Source organism: Protopterus annectens, chromosome 9.part0, assembly GCF_019279795.1.
Source record: "Protopterus annectens isolate FY-2018-M chromosome 9.part0, PAN1.0, whole genome shotgun sequence".
NCBI lineage: Eukaryota > Metazoa > Chordata > Ceratodontiformes > Protopteridae > Protopterus > Protopterus annectens.
The window spans coordinates 1,606,771,879-1,606,792,423 of NC_056743.1; the positions used below are offsets into that span (position 1 = coordinate 1,606,771,879).

Genomic DNA, 20,545 nt, shown 5'->3' on the forward strand with positions numbered 1-20,545 from the left:
TTCTTTTAATAAGGAAAGTAGGGCCATGGAATGGTGAGGCAAAAAGGTGTATACTGCTGCTCCCCTGGCCTTTTGGGCTATTAATTATCAGACCCATATGATCAAGTATGTCTTAGCTCTTCTTTTAAAGGCCTATCAAGTTATGTCTGACCTTTCTGATTTTGAGGGGAAAGGTTTTGGTACCGTATTTGTTGGACTTCTCTTGTGAAGTGGCTCGCCATTCTAGTAAATATAGTTAACGGTGTAGCTGATGCTTCTTCTAGAGCTGTTGCCTTTGGTTCTGTGTTGAGGCATTACTCTTGGCTTTGCCTCCAGCCTTTGTCTGATGATATTAAGGACAAATTGGTGGAAGCTCCCCTTGATAATAAAAATCTCTTTGGTTATGCAGATGCTGTGCTTTTTAATCCCCTGCAAGAAAAGGGCAAGGCCTTGCAGGAATTGAAGCATATTTGTGTTTCCTCTATTCCTAAATTTCAGGGGAATTACCCTGTAAGCCTGCCTATGTGCATAGACAGTTTTGCCCTCCTCCCAGAGGTAGAAAAGGTTCTATATGGGCCAGAGATTTTCTTATTACTGTGGGATTCGTGGCTTCCTCTAGCCAGGCTCTATATGAGGAAGCTACAGTCCTTCTTCCAAGCCTCAAATTGGAGCTCCAGTGGTGGATCCACTAGCTGTCTCTCAACCCAGGGCTTCCGTTTCAACCCTCAGTCCCCTTTCAGAAACTTTTTTCAAATCCGGGGTGGGGTGCTTCTTTCAACCATCTAAAGGTTCAGGATCTTTGACTCATTCATCATAGAGCAGACTGTATCAACATCCTGGAGATGAGAGCTTTCCATTTTGCTCTTCAGGCCTTTCATACTCTTCTAGGGCCTCTCAAAATCTTTGCAGGCAATACTACAGTAATGTGGTACAGCAACAAGCAAGGGCGGGGGGGGGGGCTACCTTCTGTGCAGACTAGCTCTTCAAGTTTGGGATCTGGCTGTAAAATATCAGGTGACTCTTCAGCTGGTTTATATTCCTTCAGAACAAAACATTGTGGCAGACTGTAGGTCCATAACACAGACTCATGAGCAGATGGTTCACAGAGTTGTGTTTTTGGACATTGTCCACCAGTGGGGTATTCCTTAGGTAGATCTTTTTGCCCCCCCCCCCAAACAGGTAACTTGCTCCTTTTTGCACCAGAGTCCTAAGTCCTCTGGCATGGAAGGCAGACACCCGGTCTTTTTCTTGCAAGAGGATGTTTCTCCACACCTTCCCTCCCCTTCCTGTCATACCGAGGGTCCTGTTCAAGAGAGAACAGGACTCCCCCAAAATCTTGCTTCCTTTTTTGCCCAGACAGCATTGGTTCCCTCTTCTGCACCTAGCCAAGTGCAGTCAGCACAAGTTACCTTACAGGGTGGACCTACTCACACAAGACAAAGGGTCTGTCATCCTTTCTCACTTGTACACTCTTCAACTGACATTGTGGGTGATAGAGTTTTGGTCCCCTTTAGGCACTTTTTTCTGAGGATGTGCTTCAGGTTCTGCAGGAGGCTGGGAAACCCACTACCAGGATATCTTATTAGTCCAAATGGAAGAAATATTCTGTCTGTTGCCTTGCTTGTAACCAGGATCCACTTTGTGGTGAATCCTGTGGTTCTGTCCTATTTGTGCTATTTCTGCTTGTCTGTCTTTGACTCCCCCTTTGGCCACTAGGTTTGAGGTCAAACAATTTCTTAAAGGCATCCTTCATTTTTGTCCTTCCAGCAAACCTATTCCTCCTTCCTGGGACCTTAATTTTGTTCTTGAAAAATTGACTTCTTGCGGCATTGTACATGGAAGACTGTTCTCCTTTTGGCCCTTACTTCAGCTAAGAGGGTGTCTGAGCTTCAGGCTGTTATGGCTGCTCCTCCTCCTTTTTCAGTTTTTTATAGGGACAGGGTGTGTCTACATGCTAATCCTTCTTTTATTCCCAAGGTGGCTAAAGAATTGTCTCGGTCTATTAATTTGCTCACATTCTTTCCTTCTCCAAAGTCTCCCAGTGAGAAGGTTTTTCACACTTTGGATTTGCATAGACAGCTCTGGTATTATTTGGATAAGACTGAGGCCATTCACAAGTCTGAGCAACTTTTTATTTCTGTTCATCCTAGATCTCGTAAGTTTGGCAGTTTCTAAGCAGATTATTTTTCTTGGGTCTCTAAAGCCATTTCTTTGTTACTCCTTTCATGGGAAAAGCCTTTCTGCTTCTGTAGAGGCTCATTCTGCCAAGGCTGTGGCTTCTTCTGGTGCTTTTTTCAAAGACTTGAATACCATTTCAATTCTGGAGGCTGCTACTTAGTCCTCTGCCCATACCTTTATAAAGCATTACAAATTGGATGTTATTTCCAGAGCAAGAGTTTTCATCAGAGCTATCCTGCATATTTTTTTGGAGGGTTCTTCTGGGCCTTCCTCATACCAAGTTTCCTCTTAAACTCTTGTACTCTTCCTTTAGTAAAGAATACTGCAACAGTGATATGGAAGGACATAGTACAGCTGTGTAAAATCTTACCATAACAGTAGATGTCCTTCTGTTCAGTGTTGCAGTATTCACTCCCCCCATCATCTTTTTTTTTTCCTTCTGGATGCACATGTTCCTCCTTTTCTCCTTGGATTGTTGTTCCTTCTGGGTCTTTTCAGTTCTGCGTTATGTGCATCCGTACATCACCTTTATGCCCTACACTGTGAGCGTGGAGCATATATGTGACGTACAGTGTACTTGAAAACCTAAATATTTAGTATACTGGCCAGATGTTGGGCTACCATTGGCAGGGAATCCCTTAGTGAGGAATAATGCAACAGTGTTATGGAAGGGACATCATGAGAGACATGCTTTGCACTGTAATTTGTTTACAAGCAATAGTTAATTTTCATTACAAGCAAAAACAGTGCTTCATTAGGCCCTGACAATATCTCTGGTTGCCTCGTAAATAGCCTAAAACGTGACCTAGCAGGACCACTTAAGGCACTGTTCAACTGCAGCCTCAAAATAGGTAATGTGTCAGGTGAATAGAGGGCTGCATCAGTCATCCTTCTTCATGAGGGTGGACCATTATCTGACCCTGGGAACTACAGACCCATCAGTCTGACAAGTCAAATATGAAAAGCCATGGAACAAATTGTCATGGAAGTGTTCAAAAAGGACATTGGCAACCTACAAACACTGGACCCATCCCAGTTTGGCTTTGTTGAAGGAAGGTCTTTCCTACTTAACCTGGTAGACTTCTATGAGAGGGTTGCTATGGCTATGGATAAGGGGAAAAAATGCATACTGCCTGCCTTCACCCTGGCCAAGGCGTTCGATACAATACCCCACTTGGGTAATGTCGACAAATTCTCCGAACTAGGCATAAATCCGTACATAACTCGCTGGATTGCCAGTTGGCTGACAGGGCCCAAGAAGTCAGGATTGATGAGACCACCTCCACAAGAGACCAGTCACCAGTGGAGTATCTTAGGGCTCTGTGTTGGACCCGTTCCTGTTTGGTATCGACTTCTTGGAAGTCAGGGCTATTGTCAAATGCCTCTGGTTCACCAAGTTCACAGATGACTGTAAATTGGGGGCTGTTGTAGATTCCTCCCACAATACCAGTATCTTACAAGAGGGTCTAACACACATAACTGGTGCTAAAGCCACAGATTAAATCTCAATGCAAACAAATACATTATAGTACCCTTTGGAAAAGTGCCCACCCAAGCTAATTCATCAATAAAACACCCTGAAGAGTTGACCCAATAGTTAGAGATCTGGAAACATACGTAGGCGGTAATCTGGTGTTTGACCAACATGTAGTCAAGATAGTAAGAAAATCATTCTGTGTCACAAAACCCAATAGCAAGGTTATGGGATGTAGGTACAAGAAAGTTATTGTACCACTCTACTCAGCCCTTATCAGACCTTTTATTGACTATAGTACCCCCTTTGGCATGTAATGCCAGGTACTTACAACAGTTGGAGCTCAAAGGTTCCTCACCAGGAGAATCCAGAGTATGATGCCAGGGAATCTTCTTGGGCTAGGCTTATATAGGCTCCAGGGCCGTTAGCCTAGTACACACCTATGAATGCTCTGTCCTACATAAATTGCCTTAAGGTCGTATCTCTGGACTCGGTCTCTTACAGGTTACTGAACGTCTAAACTAAAGGTAATGCTGCTTAACGCCAGAAGTCTTAACCTCAAGATGCACGCACTCGAAGCTCTCCTCAGTATGGAGAACATCGATATCTGTGCAGTGACAGAAACCTGGTTCAAGGCTCCAGAGAGCACCCCAGCACTACCAGGCTATACCTCATAATCATGCTTTTCGGCCCCAAAACCCGGACCGAACCACAAAAGGAAGGGGGAGTTTCCATATTTATCAAGGATATCCACATCTCCAGGTTAGTGGCATTGCACGAAGTATCTGAGACCATCCATGTGCAACTAAAAGTGGGCAAGACTGCTTTTCAGTTTATAGCATCCTACAGACCACCCTCTCAAAGTCAGGAATCCCACTCGGCTTTCCTGAAAACATTGGAGAACATGAAGATCTCTCCGAACACCATTATATTGGGTGACTTCAACTACCCAAACATTGACTGGGAGCACTACTCAAGCCCCAGCACCTTAGCCCAAAGGTTCCTGGAAATTATAAACTCAAATGCTATGGAACAACTAGTCACCACTCCCATAAGAGGGGATAACATATACTAGACCTGATCATTACCAACATGGGGACTCTATGCTCCACACCAGAAGTATATCCCTCATTGGTAAGATCAGACCATAAATTAATTTCACTGGATGTCCACATCCCGACCCCACCCCCAGCCCAGAAAACCACAGTGAAAAACTTCTCAAAAGCGAACTTCTCACTTCTCAAAACCGAAGTGGAATCCTTCAAGGCCCCAGGGCCAGTGGAAACTATGGCCTAAACTGCAGAATCCTATATAAACGCATTCTACGGACATCTCCAGGAATGCATGGATCATGCTATCCCAAACAAAACCAAGACCCAATCATCCAAAGGCAGGCGTCCAGTCTGGTGGACCCCTGCCATAAATAAACTGTACAACAGAAGGAGGAAGCTACTACATGATAGAGCAAAATCCCTAATAGGGAAGGCATCTCTGATCAGTACTAGCAAAAAATTACGATCCCTCATAAAATCCTCCAAGGCCAGCTTCAAGAGAAAAATTGCACAGGACACCAAAGACAATCATAAGGCTTTTTTCAGTTATGTTAGGAACCTGGGATGCAACTCCCAGACTTGTTCTGAGTTGCTTCTAAACGACAAAAAATACACTGAACCCACAGACATCGCCAATATCCTGGCAGACAGGTTCAGTGCAAACTTCTCCCCCCCAAAAGAGCAAGTATCTATCCCGGCAGAGGGCTGCCTCCCAAACATCTCTGATGCTCAGGTGAAGGCTGCTCTCTCCAAAGCAAAAAACACTGCTTCCATGGGACCAGATGGCGTTCCAGGTTGCGTCCTACATGAACTCCAAGAGGAACTAATCCCTCAAATAAAACAGCCATACAATCTCAGCCTCAATACAGGATATGTGCCCACAGAATGGCGTACAGCAACAGTGGTCCCACTCCACAAAGGTGGAGCCTCTACGGACCCTGGAAACTATCGCCCCATAAGCCTGACTAGCTTAGTCTGCAAGGCTATGGAGAGGATCATCATGGAGCTCAGAAACAAAGAATTTGGGGACCTACAGACACTAGATCCTACCCAGTTCGGCTTTGTCAAGGGCAGATCCTGCCTTTTGAACCTGGTTGACTTCTTCGAAACAGTCACCAAAGCCATAGATGAAGGGAAGGTAGTCCACACAGCCTAACTGGACCTTGCAAAGGCATTTGACACAATACCCCACTCGGGCATCATAGATAAGCTATCCAGCTTAAATATAAACCCCTATGTCACAAGAAGGGTCGCAAACTGGCTCAAAGACAGAACCCACAGAGGGAGAGTTGCTGGAGCCATGTCAGACTCGAAACTGGTCACAAGTGGCGTCCCACAGGGTTCTGTCCTGGGACCACTCTTGTTCGGTGTATACTTTTCCGAGGTACAGGCAAACGTGGGAGGACTATGGCTCACCAAGTTTGCAGACGATTGCAAACTGGGTGCCATAATAGACTCTCCAGCTGACACAAACATCCTTCAAAAAGGTCTCACAGAGACGGATAACTGGTGCCAGCACCATGGTTTAAAGCTAAATGCCAAAAAATGTATAGTCATACCCTTTGGCAAAAACAATGTGCCCACAAATTACCACATAGGTGGAAACCCATTAAGTACAGAGAAAGTTATTAGGGACCTGGGGACCCAAGTTGATAGCAATCTCTCCTTTGAAAACCACATTGCCAAAGTGGTTAGAAAGACCTTCTAAATAGCCCACCTCATCACGAAGGGTTTCACATCTAGATCAAGAGAGGTAATCGTGCCCCTTTATTCATCCCTCATCAGGCCCATCATAGAATACAATGCCCCTTTTGGGATGTACCTTACCCGACACCTGCAGCAATTAGAGAGACCCCAAAAGTATCTCACCAAGAGGATCAAGGGTCTCAAACCAGATGCCATATGCTGCTCGGTTAAAAAAACTCCAGCTCTACTCCGTTTAATACTGCCTACTTAGAGGCGATCTATGCCTGACATACAAAGCTATGTCAAATCCAGAATTAATGGACATGCTCCACCTCAGTAAATCTAAATCCCTTAGAGCCACACGCTTGAGGGACTTGAACCTCGGCACAGAAATAAATAGAACTTGCTGGAGGGACAGGTTCATAACCCAGAGGCTCCCTTCGCTCTGGAATAGAATTCCAGTTCATGTGAGGCAGAGCATCTCACTGAATCTCTTCAAGAAGAATCTCGATAGGTGGATGGGGGATCGTAGGTTTGTCCCAGGGATTACTCCCGTGTCACTATTAGACAGAGGCACAGTAAAATAAACCTTAAAAAGGGCACAGTATACTCAAATCAAGGGCTGGCGTAAGCCATACAGAATCGGGCTAGGCTTATAATTGTCCCAGGGCAGATAGCCTAGTATGAACCTATCTGTGCCTAGCCAGAAACACTAGATCCAAGGACCTGAACTTTCTGCATCCTAAGTAGAACTTGATGGAGGCATCGATGTGTCGCAAAAGATCCCTGTGCTATGGAATAAGTTCCCCATCTACGTGAATCAGAGTTCATCTTAATCCTGCTCAAAAGAAAGCTTGATCATTGGATGGGAAATCGCAGATTTACCCCTGGCCTGGCCCTCTATGTCTCTGATAGACAGAGGTCGACAATAAGTTAATCCCCAAGTAAAATACCCCCTCCACGTTAAACCCTTAGCTACTTCTTTACTAACATACCCCATCATATAAGCATCCAGGGAACTCTGAGGCAAAACTGGGTTGGGTTGCATGGCTGGTTTTGTAAAGACCGTGATGGTCATTAGCCTAGTATGAACCTATGAAAGTATAAATTTATATGCATGGATTCATGAGGGGCTTGCTTCCCCCTACAAAAGTTTCTTTTGTGTGTGTGTGAGTGTGTGTGTGTGTGTGTTGATTGTTTTAGGCAATGTATATCGCTGCTGATTTGGGAGAGATTACATTGCTTGGAGTTCTTTTTTGTGATAAGTTGGGCTTTTGATGTGCATGGTCCTTTGGTGAGAGGGCCTGGTGTGTGGGGCATCAGTTTGGCTTCTCTATTTGATGTTCTAGATTTCCATATTAAAGTGTGATATTCCAGTTGCTTGTATGATATACACATATAAGCAAAGGTGATGGACATCAGCATCTGTACATATGTGAGCATTAATGCTTCCTTCTTACAACCACCTGTTTCTCCTACCGTTGATACCTCTGTCTGCAGAATCCATTGCTGTGGCACAGTTGCAGTAGTTCCTCCCAACCTGGTACCAAACACAACAAGAAAACTCAGTGCTACTTCTCTAAATTCACTTTAAGCATTACCCATATTCCATATTCCAGGGTATATCGGTCATCATTACCACCAAGGAGTCCTAATGTACATCTTTCAAAGATTCCGTAATGCCGTCCACAAAGGATACACTAAAACCAGTTGCATTATTTGTCTTTGTTTCCAGTCACCCTGCGTGGCCTTAATGAAAGAATATTTACTAATCCCCCTTAGTTATTTATTTATTTGTTTATTTATTTGTTCAGGTCCTTTTCCATGTTTTGTTTTTTTTTAAATTTAATATTTTATTTGATTTGATTCACTGCGATTACCAGTATTTGCATCTTTGACGTACTGCCTTGTTCCAATTTGGTCCTTCTGCAGATCTTTTCAGGTTGTGTTCTTTCCATTATATTTCTTCTCCTTTGTTGCTCATCATTCTCACCTATGACCTCTGTTTCAGCCTCTCTCTGTTAGGTCCCCAGTGTGTCTCGTATTCTCCTGCTTATGACAAGTCAAAACATCAATTTTCACATTAATTTCCATTCATAGCTTATAATCGTAACATATTTTTGCTTTGGCACCAGAATTCAGCTTTTTAGCTATAGGTTAGTAAAGTTATTGAGTAGGTATTGGCCTTTGTATGAATTCTATTACAGATGCATTTGTCAGCAGGTTATAGTGTTTATTGTAAAGTTTACTACATAGCAATTCTGATCGATCAGTTGTTAACTTTTAACACAAGACTGTACCAAGTGAATCATAGTAACTGGAACTAAATGCTGTACAGTGAGCACATAACTATACATTGCTATTGTTTCATCTGACATAATTAACTTTTTTTTTTTTTTTTTACAGCTGAGAACATGGTGGAGCTTGGAAAAGACAAAAAGAATCCTGATGAATTTGCTCAGGCATTAGATGAGTCATTGGGTGACTTTGGTTTCCCTGATGAGTTTGTCTTTGATGTTTGGGGTGCTATCGGTGATGCCAAGGTTGGACGATATTAGCTAGCTGAAACATACTGGGACATTTTTGCTGGAAATGGAATTTAGAGACTAAAATTTTGGAGAAAACACTGCAGACCATGAGAAGCCTAAAGGATTGCATTTGTGAGATGGGTTGGTGGAATAAGGTTCCACTTCATCAGTACTGGTCAAGGATAAGGCTTTGAAATATGAAAATTAAATTCTTAGGGAGAAAAAAACAAACAACCTTTTCAAAAGTGTAGATGTCTGGTAGGGTGCAGTTTCCAAGTTTTATGTAGTATTTTTATAAAGGAAGCCTTTTGCAGCTCTCACTCTTGTTTTATTTCAATGCACATTTTCTTCACATTTCAGTAGATATCCCTCTGTTCATTGTTAGAGTAATCATTTAGACTAATTAGTTCCTGTTCTGAAGACATACTAGCTTCTACAAACTGCTGACCATTTTTCAGTAGCTGTAGTTCTGTGCATCACCTTTTATGTTTACATTGCAGCCGGTCACTATGTACTATCTACTCCTAATGCAATTTGAAAAGATTTGTTTTTAGTGGGAGAGCATTTTCTGACCTTGTAGTATGTGGTCCTTCCCCATTTCATTGAAGTAAAAGAATCTGCAGCTTATACTAGAGTTTGTTACTGAAGGTCTTAACCTGCTTCTGGCCATCAAGTCTGGTGGAACATTTGAACTGAATAATGCAACAGTGTACCTTTGAAATTGTCTACATTCTTGTCTTGACTGATCTTACTACATGGACCACATTCCTAGCACTTTGGCAAAAATATTTACTTTACACATTCTGTAAATCCTGCTGTACAAGTTATGGTCAATATCAGCGGCCTCTGTTTTGTGCAACAAGTCAAGCTGTGTACCAGCTCCTTGCAGTACAGTCCCTCATCTTTGGAGTAATTAACACTAGTAAGATTCTGGTTAATTTTTTTAAGACTATAACAGATACTATTTTTATAAATCGGAACACTTAAAGTAGGCTTGAAACACTTCAGATGCCTGCACCTGCTTGCTGTGTAGTAAGTGTGCTTATAATTAATGTCTACCTTTCTTTGTGTTTGAACGTTGGGAGGGTTTTGAATATATGGTTTATAAATCTGTGGTATGAAAGATCAGGTGAAGCTGCACTCTGTTCAGCTCAGCTCATTTTTGATAATTGTTAAATTAAGAAATACCTGGTCTTATATTGCTTAGTGAATGTATTAACTGTGAGTTGTATTTATTTATCTGTTGTAATTTTCAGGCCTTGTTCAGAAAAATTTCAAACATTTTGGAACTTGCCAGGAAGAACTGAGCACCCCATTCAGGAGTTGGAATTTATGTAAAAACCTGTTGCCATGTCATGTTGGTCAGACATGGACACCTAGGAGTGTGAAAGGACACTTACAATACATAGTATTGTGACATGAACCTTAACACAGCTATTAGGAACACTATTTTGTCTGAGGCTAGTTAGTTTACTAAGTTAAAAAAACAAACCACTTCAGTGAGCATGTTCATTTATTTTAAACTGACCGCTGTTTGCCTAAGTGTTGAATTAGGCAAGCCTGAACAAATGAAAAACATCTTCCTGCACCAGTCCTTTATACTTCACATAGGTCTATTGTGTATTCACTCTTTTGTATTCACCTTATACTCCATAACATGAGATGCCCACAGTGCCATACTAAATAATCCAACCAGGAATTCCTTTCATGTACTACAATTTTTTGTAAGCAGATTGTAAGAACAGCACTTGTTTCACATGTCTTGACATCATCAAAAACTCACTGGTGCTGTCTGTGTCGTCAACACACTGAGGTCGTGGAAGCATTTCCATAGATTTTAATAGACACACACACACACACACCACTGTCCATGATGGAGCTTCATCTGTTGATGCCTAATGGCACTCACCAACACTATCATTGTAATGACATTACTTAGAGATACAAGAAGCCACTTGCATAAAATAGGTACAGTAAGGAAAAAATTAATTGAGGCTTTTCTGTTATGAAGTGCTGTGGTGTGTGTTTCTCTGTATGGATCTACCAGTAACTGTTGAATGGCTGCTATGCCAACCTCACTAACACTGACATGTTACTGCACATACTCTGAGGCTAATCCTTGGAACATGCATTTAATAAAAAGTGTTTTTGCAAGGGAACACGCTTCCCTGCATCCATCGCATCCCTTGCTACATATTTATTCCAACTCTGAGACTCCACACTCTCTGGGGGAAGGGTGTATTCCCCAACCCCAGGAATTGTCCATTCTCGCACAACTGTTGACTGACGTGTGTTGACAGTACTGAGGTTGATTTTAACTAAAATCAAGTAATACTACGAAAGCCACACACCCATACACATGCATTTAGGGCAGCTGGTCGAAAGACCAGCTGTGTCAGGATCTGTTTGGTTGACACATTTGGTCAACTCAAGCAGGTAAAGAACAGGTGTGCAAGATAAACACCCCCCACATAGGGAAATATTACCTTTCCCTGTTGACTGTGTAATCTCTGAGTTCGTATTTATATTTATCAGGGGTGTATGGAGGCTTGCCTTCCTGCAAAAACTCTTCCATTTAGTTTAATCAACTCCAGCATAATCCTGGTACATGTGCAGAAAGTGCCGACATTAAATGTTTTGATGTAGTAATGCTGAAATTTTGATTGTCAGCGTTGCTGGTCATTCAACCAGCTGTCCTAGATATTATATGCGTGCGTGTGTGTGTGTGTGTGCACGCGCACACACACATATGTGTACCCACATACATATGCAACTGTCTTTCACAGAATGCATGGCTGTATGAATGGTTTTGGCTTTAGAGCTCCAATCCCAGACATCCATGTTATATGGTGAGATAACACAACAGTTTGGAGTACTGCAACAGTCATTAGCAGGACATCTACTATGTTAAGTTCTTGCATAACTATACTTTTTTCAGAAGCAAAGTTTTTTTTCCTCCTCAATTGAGTTGAAATATCTAGAGGTAAGGTCAAACGTAAATACTAGGCTGTCAGTTGCAGACTGTTACAAGCCTAGCCCATAACCAGAGGTCAGAATCAAACCATGTACCTTATATATGTAAAGTTAAAGATATATTAACCATTATGCCAACCCTCCCATCCAGTAGGGCAGTGGATTGAAAATGCCGTTATTGAAAAGCATTTTGCTGTTGCAGTATGATTGAGAATAGTTTGGTCAAATGTAACAGTGAGTAGATCTGGTTTTGTTAGATGTTCTGTTGAATAAAATCCTAGATTGTTAGAATATTTTAATCAAAGTCACTGACTTCTATCCATGTGATAGAAATGGGGATAGATTTAATATTTAAGAATTGTGTTTAAGGTTATTTTAGAGGTTATATAGAGTGTTGTACTTTGTATGGGAAGCTTTAACGTATGTAAGAAAAAAATGCTGTGATTGATTGTATGACTGTCTTGTGCATGTTTAATGAATTTGTTTTGCAGAAAAAATGTTTTATTTGATTTCCAAATTATTTTATTTTTTCTAAGTGTGTTATTTTTGATGAAATGTCTTATAGCTGAAATTTCGTAATACCGTTAAAGCCAAAAACAAAAGTTTAAACATTAGCAAGTTCTTGTCTTATCTTAAGTGGTATGAAACATCAGTTTACATTAGTAGCATTCGTGCTGCTGTTTTCTGTTTAAAAAAATACTTCCTAACATTAGAAGAGAGCTGCCATTTGCCATAGAGAAACAGTCATTCACAGCAGAGGTTTTGTTAGTCTGTGGATCTTTTGAACTAAGCATAAATTTTCAAGGATGATTGTTCCAACAGTTGTAGCATTTTCTTTCTTACCCATTCATCCTTGCTGGCCTTTTAATTCCATAAATGCATGTGTTCCCTTGTTTAGAACACATTGGGCCAGATTCCAAAAGACTATCCCTTGGTGTAAGTGACTTACTCCGGTGAAAGCCTGCACCAATTCTAAATTACCTGCTATTGATGTAAGCGATTTACTGTATTATAAAGGCTGAACTGTAAAGTAGGCTTACACTGGGTCTTTCGGGAGTGGAGCCTCTGAGAGCAACCTGTTAATTGTGTGGTAAAACAGAGACTTCTCCCTGCCATGATCACTAGAGTAAGCACAACAGGAGTTGATGCTGGATGAGTTCTCTCTCCTGTGTCAGGAAATGTTCCTTTATACCTTTCCACCATTCCTTCTAAGTGTATGCTGTAAAAAATATCTGAGAAGACTAAAACTCATCCTTTGTCAGTGATGATTGAGAAAGGTGAGCTGCCCTGCTCTCGAGTCTCTGGCAATACAGAAAACTATCACAGTACAAGTCAAAAGTTCTACTGAGTTGGGGTGACCTCATATCCTAACTGCTTATTTAGAGCTTTTGATTTTGCCACCTGTCTCAGTGGAATTATTAGAGGTTATTGAAGACAGTACACCTCTCCCTTTTCAGACTTATTCTTAGTAGAAGATTCTGTCCATCTAGGCAGAAATGTGTCCTCTGCTGCTTCAGGCATTTAGCTTGCAGGTGATTCTGTCATAACTTGTGCAGTACTTGGTCATGGTTAATCCTTGGTGTGGGAATTCATGTTTCAAGCATTTCTGCACATCATGCCTTTTTGAAGAGCGGATCTGTGGCCCTATACTGGCTAGCTAAGCAGACCATCAAAGGGTTCTATGTCGTTCAGAGCCCGGTCTAATCATTAGTAGTACTCAGTCTTAGTTTAGATGCATTGTCCAGGATGTGTACAGAATAATTAGTTCCTCCTTTGACATATTTAGGATCCCTGATAATTCTAGTTTATTCGTACTCTGGTCAATAACAAAAAAATCACCTCTTGCAGGCAGCAGACTCACTTTATTAACTCGAGCACTTTCATCCAGTGATATCTAGACTTCATCTTAATGCCCCAACATTGTAACAAGCACAGTTGATATCACAACTAAATCAGCTGATTAATCGCATGACATTTAAAATTCAAGTATAATAATTTAATATTTAGATTACAATTCTAACTATAAATACAATTACATATAAAACAGTCTGTTTCTATCTCTCTCTCTCCATTTGTGTGTATATCTATATAATATAGTGTGTGTATGTAGATATATATATATATATATATATATATATATATATATATATATATATATATATATATATATATATATATATATATATATATATAGGAGCACTTTACATAATCGAATTGCTGAAAGCTTGAATTGCATATGGTCGAGACCATATGCTTGAGCTTTCAGTAAATCGAATGTGTAAAGTGTTAAAAAATAACACTTTACTTACCCATAAAGCATTACTTGCACCCAGAGGCAAGGATCCTTGTACACTCTGTATGTAAGTAATGTTTTAATTTTTTTTGCGATGTTGACAGGAAATGGGAAATCTTCCATTTTGCGCTTCCACATACAGCACAAAATGGGAGATTTCCCTTTTCCCCACTGTAGCATGATCTCAGAGTTGGTATATTTAAGTAGGAGGGTGTGGGGAGGCACAGCCCCCCACATAGGTTCATAGGTTAATACTAAGCTAACTGCCCTTGCGAGCCATTGTAAGCCTAGCCAATTATCCCTTGTGAGACTCAAACCCTGCACCTTGTGTTTGTAAGGCAAACACCTTAACCATTAGGCCACCCTCCCAACCTGGGGGGTGCAGGGGGGCAAAGCCCCCCTGCAAAAGCGATGTATGACTTTTTATTTATTTATTTATTTATTTTTTACGTTTCTTTTTAGGAGTTAGAGTTTCCAAAAATCAATCTTATGGTCTCGACCATATGAAGTTCGGGGTTTTGGGAATTCGAGCTTCTAAAGTGAATACATATGTGTGTGTGTGTGTGTGTGTGTGTGTGTATGTATGTATGTGTATATATATATATATATATATATATATATATATATATATATATATATATATATATATATATATATATACATACACACAATTCAGAGGCAGTGAAATGGGAAAATAATTATTCCTCTGTTAGGGCTTAATGGTTTACAGGCTTGGGCTTTGAAGCACATAAATGTATGGAACTTGTTCTGTCTGTTTCATCCAAGTTTGACATTATTAACATATTAAAATGCACTGTTTCCGCTCACTGCTCTCCTAATGAACAGCTGTCAACAAACCCTTCTGTTAGGATGTTTTGGGAACAAATCTTTTTTATATTGCCTGTTGCAAAAATATGCAGTGTACACAAGAAAATATTTTAATATTGCAGTAACTTCAAAATTAAACGTTTGTAAACGTTAAGACTTGTTAACAAGAAACATTAAATTCAAACATAGTGCAAAAAAACGAGGTAATGAGTAACAACAACCAAAATCCCAAGCCTGTAAACCACATTACAATCATAAACCTGTAATGTGTAGACTGCTAATTAAAAACAAATCTGTAAAGTGTAGAGCTCTAGTGGACAAAACAAATTACATCATACGGAAGAATGTTCTCATAGAAGCACACGATAGATTCCCAGAATGATAACCAGTTTCCACCGTGTCCTGTTAATTCATTATCATTTTCCCTTATAAACTGTTACCGTCATACATACTCCACTCGTCAAATCTTGTAATTCTACGCTCATGAGACATCTCTGGATTTCCATTTTTTCGGTTATAGCTTTCTTATCTAGTAACATTAACAAACCAGAAGAGATTTTATTCCAGTATCTTCTCTGGGATCCATAGCACAAGAGCAAAAATAATTTGGGGTTTTAAACCAATCTTCCTGACCAGGTGTTTCGCAGATTTTCTGAACTACTGTATGAAATAATCCCATCTTATCATAAGACCAAAATATCAAAACTAAATCATATAATCATAAGCATAAAACAACCTTGTACTAATGAATTACTGCATCTCCAACACGTTGAAGCAAATAAAGGTTGCAGTCTCTCTAGTCTTAAAGTATAGAAATGTTTATTAAGGCATTTTCTGCCAAGAAATGTCTACCTTCTAGACTTAGTCACATGCCTGTAATAAGCTGAGTTCTATCTCATTCCTGGACAATTTGTACATCCAAATCCCTCTCCCAAGATGTCTTGAGTTTTACAATCTCACTTGTACATAGTAGCTACCAGTGCTTTCTATGTCCAGCCAGTAATATGTCTTACTTTTTTAAATTTACACTCTTTATTGACATACACCATTTTTTCTTCTCCTTCTAAAATATTCAGATTTCTCTGGAGCTCAGCCTATTGTTATAGCTGATAAACTTTCCCTCATTATGTCAAAAAAAAATCTTAAACTGTTCCCACTGTAACATTGATTGGGTCTTAAGCGTTACACTCTGTGGTTCATTAGACAACCGCACCGTCAATGTCCGTTCCCTCCTCAGTCCAGTCCTTAGATGCTCCTGTCAGAAACACATCCTGCAACCATCCAGCCATGTTAGGTTTATGAAGTATTGCCTTAAGTATATTAACTGCATCTTTCCCCACTGCAGATATATTAGCTGTGTACCCACCCATTTTAATAAACTTCATCACTGTTCCTCTGTTTCCCCTAGCAGTGCTAATAACAGTGTCTTCCACCTTGGAAGCTGTTGTTGATTAGAGATGCTATGAAACTGTTTTAAGCATGACGCTGAATTATTTAGTTCCTGATCAGAAACACTCAGACCGTACAGCCCTGCTAAAGTCACAGGCATCCTCCATGCATTTTTGTGTTTCATATTGCCCCACAAAAAAGCAAACTGTTTTAGTCTCCTTAACCTTAAAAGGAAATTGATTGGACAGGATGTAGGTGTAGCCTAGGGCACACACACAACATTACTTGGGAGAGCCTTCATCGGTATCACTTGAATTCAGTAAGATGAACTGTCCCTGCTAAGCAAATTCATAAATACGTGTGTATTTGTGCATTTTCCCCTATGAATGCTTTCTAACATTTTGCACGTTATGGCTATTGTTTATCTGCAGTGCTCTACTTTTTCTCTTATTAATTGTATTTCCTGAAATATCACCAAGACACTTCTAAAAATCAATGTCTAGGCCGTCATCAGGCTGGTGGAGTCCCTGGTGGTCTAGTGGTTAGTATTTATTGCTCTAACTGTCACAACCCAGGTTAATTTCCCAGGAAGTGAAGCTTTAATGTTTCAAGATCAAACAGTAAGTTCTCTTCTTACACTGACCTTTTATATTCAGTGCTAGTGGGACTCTTGTCTAACAGCTAGTGGTACCAAATAAAGAGTAACAAGTGACTGGCAAAAGACGTTCCTGCTATATGCCCCTACTGGGCATAACAGTCAGTCATACACCTATTTTAATTTGAGGTATAATATCAACCTATATTTAGCCAGAAAGCAATAACTGGGAACATGTTTTTAAGACTGTATTGAGTTGGAGTTGGCAAATTTATAAAAAGTCCCCTACAGAGTACTCTTTCAAGAAGTATTGGCTGAACAAATGTCTGTAACTAAGAAAATGACTCTTCTGAGCTGGGGCCATAGTTACAACTGTATTTGAAGTATTTACTATTATTAAAGTACTGGAAAAGGGATCTTTAGAAAAAGGAAAATGCAAATTACATAGAAATAAATGGAAATTGTGTGAACAATACATGGAATTTAAGGTTCCAGAGGAGTGGGATTTAAGGGAATGCAGGAATTCAGCAATTTATGTAATGTTTGCCAGATAGTTACAAGCTAAGAAGATAAACAATGTGTAATGTATGTTAATGGAAAATGCTGCTATGGTTTGTTTTCTTTTCTGTTAATGTATGTTTGCCTATGTCTTAAGTGATAATTTAATAAAGGTGTTTACAAAACAAACAGGCAAAACAGACATATCTAGCCCGTAACTGAACTTGAGCTGTTACATCAACATATATCTTTCTTTTTAAAGCATCTATACTTTCATTAGAAAGGCCTGATCTACTGAATAAGCACAATCTGTCCAATCAAATGCTTTCTCTGTGTAAAGGAAGAGATTTATAATTCTTATTCACGTCATTTGTAAGTGAAAGCAGCTTAATTAAATTATCTGTCTCCCAAGCACAAGCCTAAGCTAGTCAAAGCTTGCCAGTGGGGCAAAAACTTTTCAAACCCTGGCAGCGAAAATATAGTCATAAGTTCCAATTGTGGTTTCAAGTAGAGATTTAGTCCGTGTGTGGAGCCGTATTGCAAATGTTTACCGGTTTTAGAATTGCTAAAATAACCACTGTTTCCAAAACTCTAAGGTCCTTCTTCCTTGTTCTCACCCATTTTTGCAAGGTTTAAATAGTTCCCAGCATAGCTCTCCTGTAATTTTAAATACATCTTCACATGCATCCCGTCTGCTCCAGTGGTTTTACTTGTGTTAGATACCTTAACTGCCACTAGTGTTTCTCATTTATCTGTGCAGGTAACTGCCACTGCTCCTCAGTTAATCTTGGAGCCTCAACACTATTGGTATGTCTCTCAGCAAGGGTCTTCTAGTGTATCATTTATGCTATTTTCCTCATACAGCTTAACAATAATGCTCTAGATGCCCCAAGACTTCTGTTGGTATAGTCTTGGTTGCCCCATTAACAGGGTATTTTATCTCACACACGTTCTACTAGAATTCTGGCACCTCAACCTGACTGACTACTTAAGACTTCTGAGCTAAAGAAAATGAAGAATTATTGAAGCACTTCGGTCCGAGTATTCTTTTATCAAAATCCATCTTAACTTCAAGTATATTATTTTTCCTTCATCTTCTACACTCCTTTTCTTCCTCTTTTCCTTGTGCCATGAAATCCAGCTCTCTGAGGTCATTCTGTCTAACCTCTTTGTTTTGTTATTTGAGTACCATTTCATCAAATTGTGAGACCCCTTTTTAAGCACTTCCCAGTGAACTACACATCCCTAACCTAATAATGAGTTGCTCTTCTCTTTATCTCTACATTCTCCCCAAATCATTATCAAGAGGACTTTACCAAAATAAAGATTGTCTATCCCACGTTTTAGGCAACAAAGTGCAAATTGCTGTCATGAAAACAAACTGGGGCATGATTTGAATCCATGAATTGGTGTGCATCAAAAATCCCTACAATATTAGTGTTCTTTCGTGATGTGTTTTATCTATTCCTGAAAAATCGTAAAATGAAGAGAATAACTTTAATTCTACCCACACTATGTAGACTAAATTGTAATTAACCCTCCGTATCCATTTACATTACTGGGCAATAAATTAAAGTGTCCTTCTGTAGTATAACGTAAAATTTCCACCACTAATCAAGCTAATCACTCTGTGTAAGGAAAGTCCACCTATAGCTGGAGTGCCTAGCATACCTCTCAACTGTACAGATTTTTGCAGAATGTCCACATTTTGCCTCATATTTTTGGGCTGTTCCTCATAAAATTTGTGGTGTTCTGGCAAATGATTGAGAAGTGAACTAACCAAATAATGGTAGACACTTGAGTTTCAGACTTCACACCCTTCAGAAAATACATAATAATTCAAAACCTCTTATTCTAGCAACTTGCTAAGTTTATATGAGCAACATTTAAAATCTGTCCCTATTTTGGGGCCTTTGTCCCCCCCCCTCCACTATTTCTGTCTTTTTCCAGATCTCTTGCATTGAGAGATTGAGAGGTATGCTAGAGTGTACTGTAGAAACGGCTTGCATTTTACAAACTAGCCATACAGAAAGAAAGGAAAAAGAGGAAATCTTTGTAATATTATTTACAAACTAATATTAAATACTCCTAAGGAGATAATCAAAAGCCTTTACAAGGATGGATTACTGAGATGTCCAAACTCAGCCGTAGATGCAGCATAATGTGGCAGAATGTTTTGTAAATCGTCAAGAAAAAATACTGCATTTTTTCCCCTTACCCAGTGTAGTCCACAGCTGTCTTGTGTAGCTGTACAAGCGTATTCCACCATGCAATAGATTGCAACACACTGACTCCAAAGTTATCGACATTTCATTAACTTAGCTTCGCCCAAATATTTCCATGTAAGACACCATTACATCAGTCTTTCTTGCCGCAGAGCCCAAAGCAGAAGCAGTTTGCACGAATACCAGTCGGCCACTACCTGAGTTTCATCTTCCGAATTGAAGCTCAAGTCTTCTAAAGCCAAGTACCCCATTGGGGATCCTTTTTTCTTGCACTAACCGATGTCAGAAAAAGTTAACAATTGTCTCATCTGTGGAAAGCAAATACCACACCGAGACTTTCATTCTTACTGCGTCACTTGCTTAGGCCCAGACCACAACGTCCCCTGCTGTCACTTTTGTGCTTTGTTCAACGCCAGAACTATACCTCGTCAGGCCCTTATTCTAGCTAGATATTTTCGCTTACAGTCCCCGAATTCTGATGTGGCTTTGGTAAGCCATTCAACAGCAGATCTTCCAGATAAAGACAGAGATAGACCACACAGGTCCAAACTTACCAATGATGCTTCCGTTAAGCTAGTAGTCAGTACTCCGGTCCTCAGTGAGGTGCTTTCGCAGCCACTGATGCCCGCTTCTGTGGATTTGCAGGCTGCTACCAAGACCCTTTTGGAGTCCGGTATGCTGCAAAACACTTCTTCGACTAAGGATCCTGTGGTTGTCTCTCCCTTGAATGAGTCTGGAGCCGCTGAGCAGGTACCGGCTTCCGAGGAAGTACTTCACTCTACCGATTCTCGACACAAACCGACGACTTTCATGTCCACCGTTCTTTAGAAAACTACCAAGTTTCTAA

At 40.2% G+C, this 20,545-nt stretch overlaps 1 protein-coding gene across 1 annotated transcript in view; it reads left to right on the forward strand.

The window, feature by feature from the left end:
- Positions 1-12,186, forward strand: part of GIPC1 (GIPC PDZ domain containing family member 1) — a 374,161-nt gene extending 361,975 nt beyond the window's left edge. Inside the window, exon 6 of the mRNA XM_044084547.1 lies at positions 8,776-12,186. Coding sequence (XP_043940482.1) covers positions 8,776-8,927 — 152 coding nt within the window. The 3' untranslated portion in view covers positions 8,928-12,186. The remainder of the gene's footprint in view (positions 1-8,775) is intronic.
- The last annotated feature ends 8,359 nt before the right edge of the window (positions 12,187-20,545 follow it).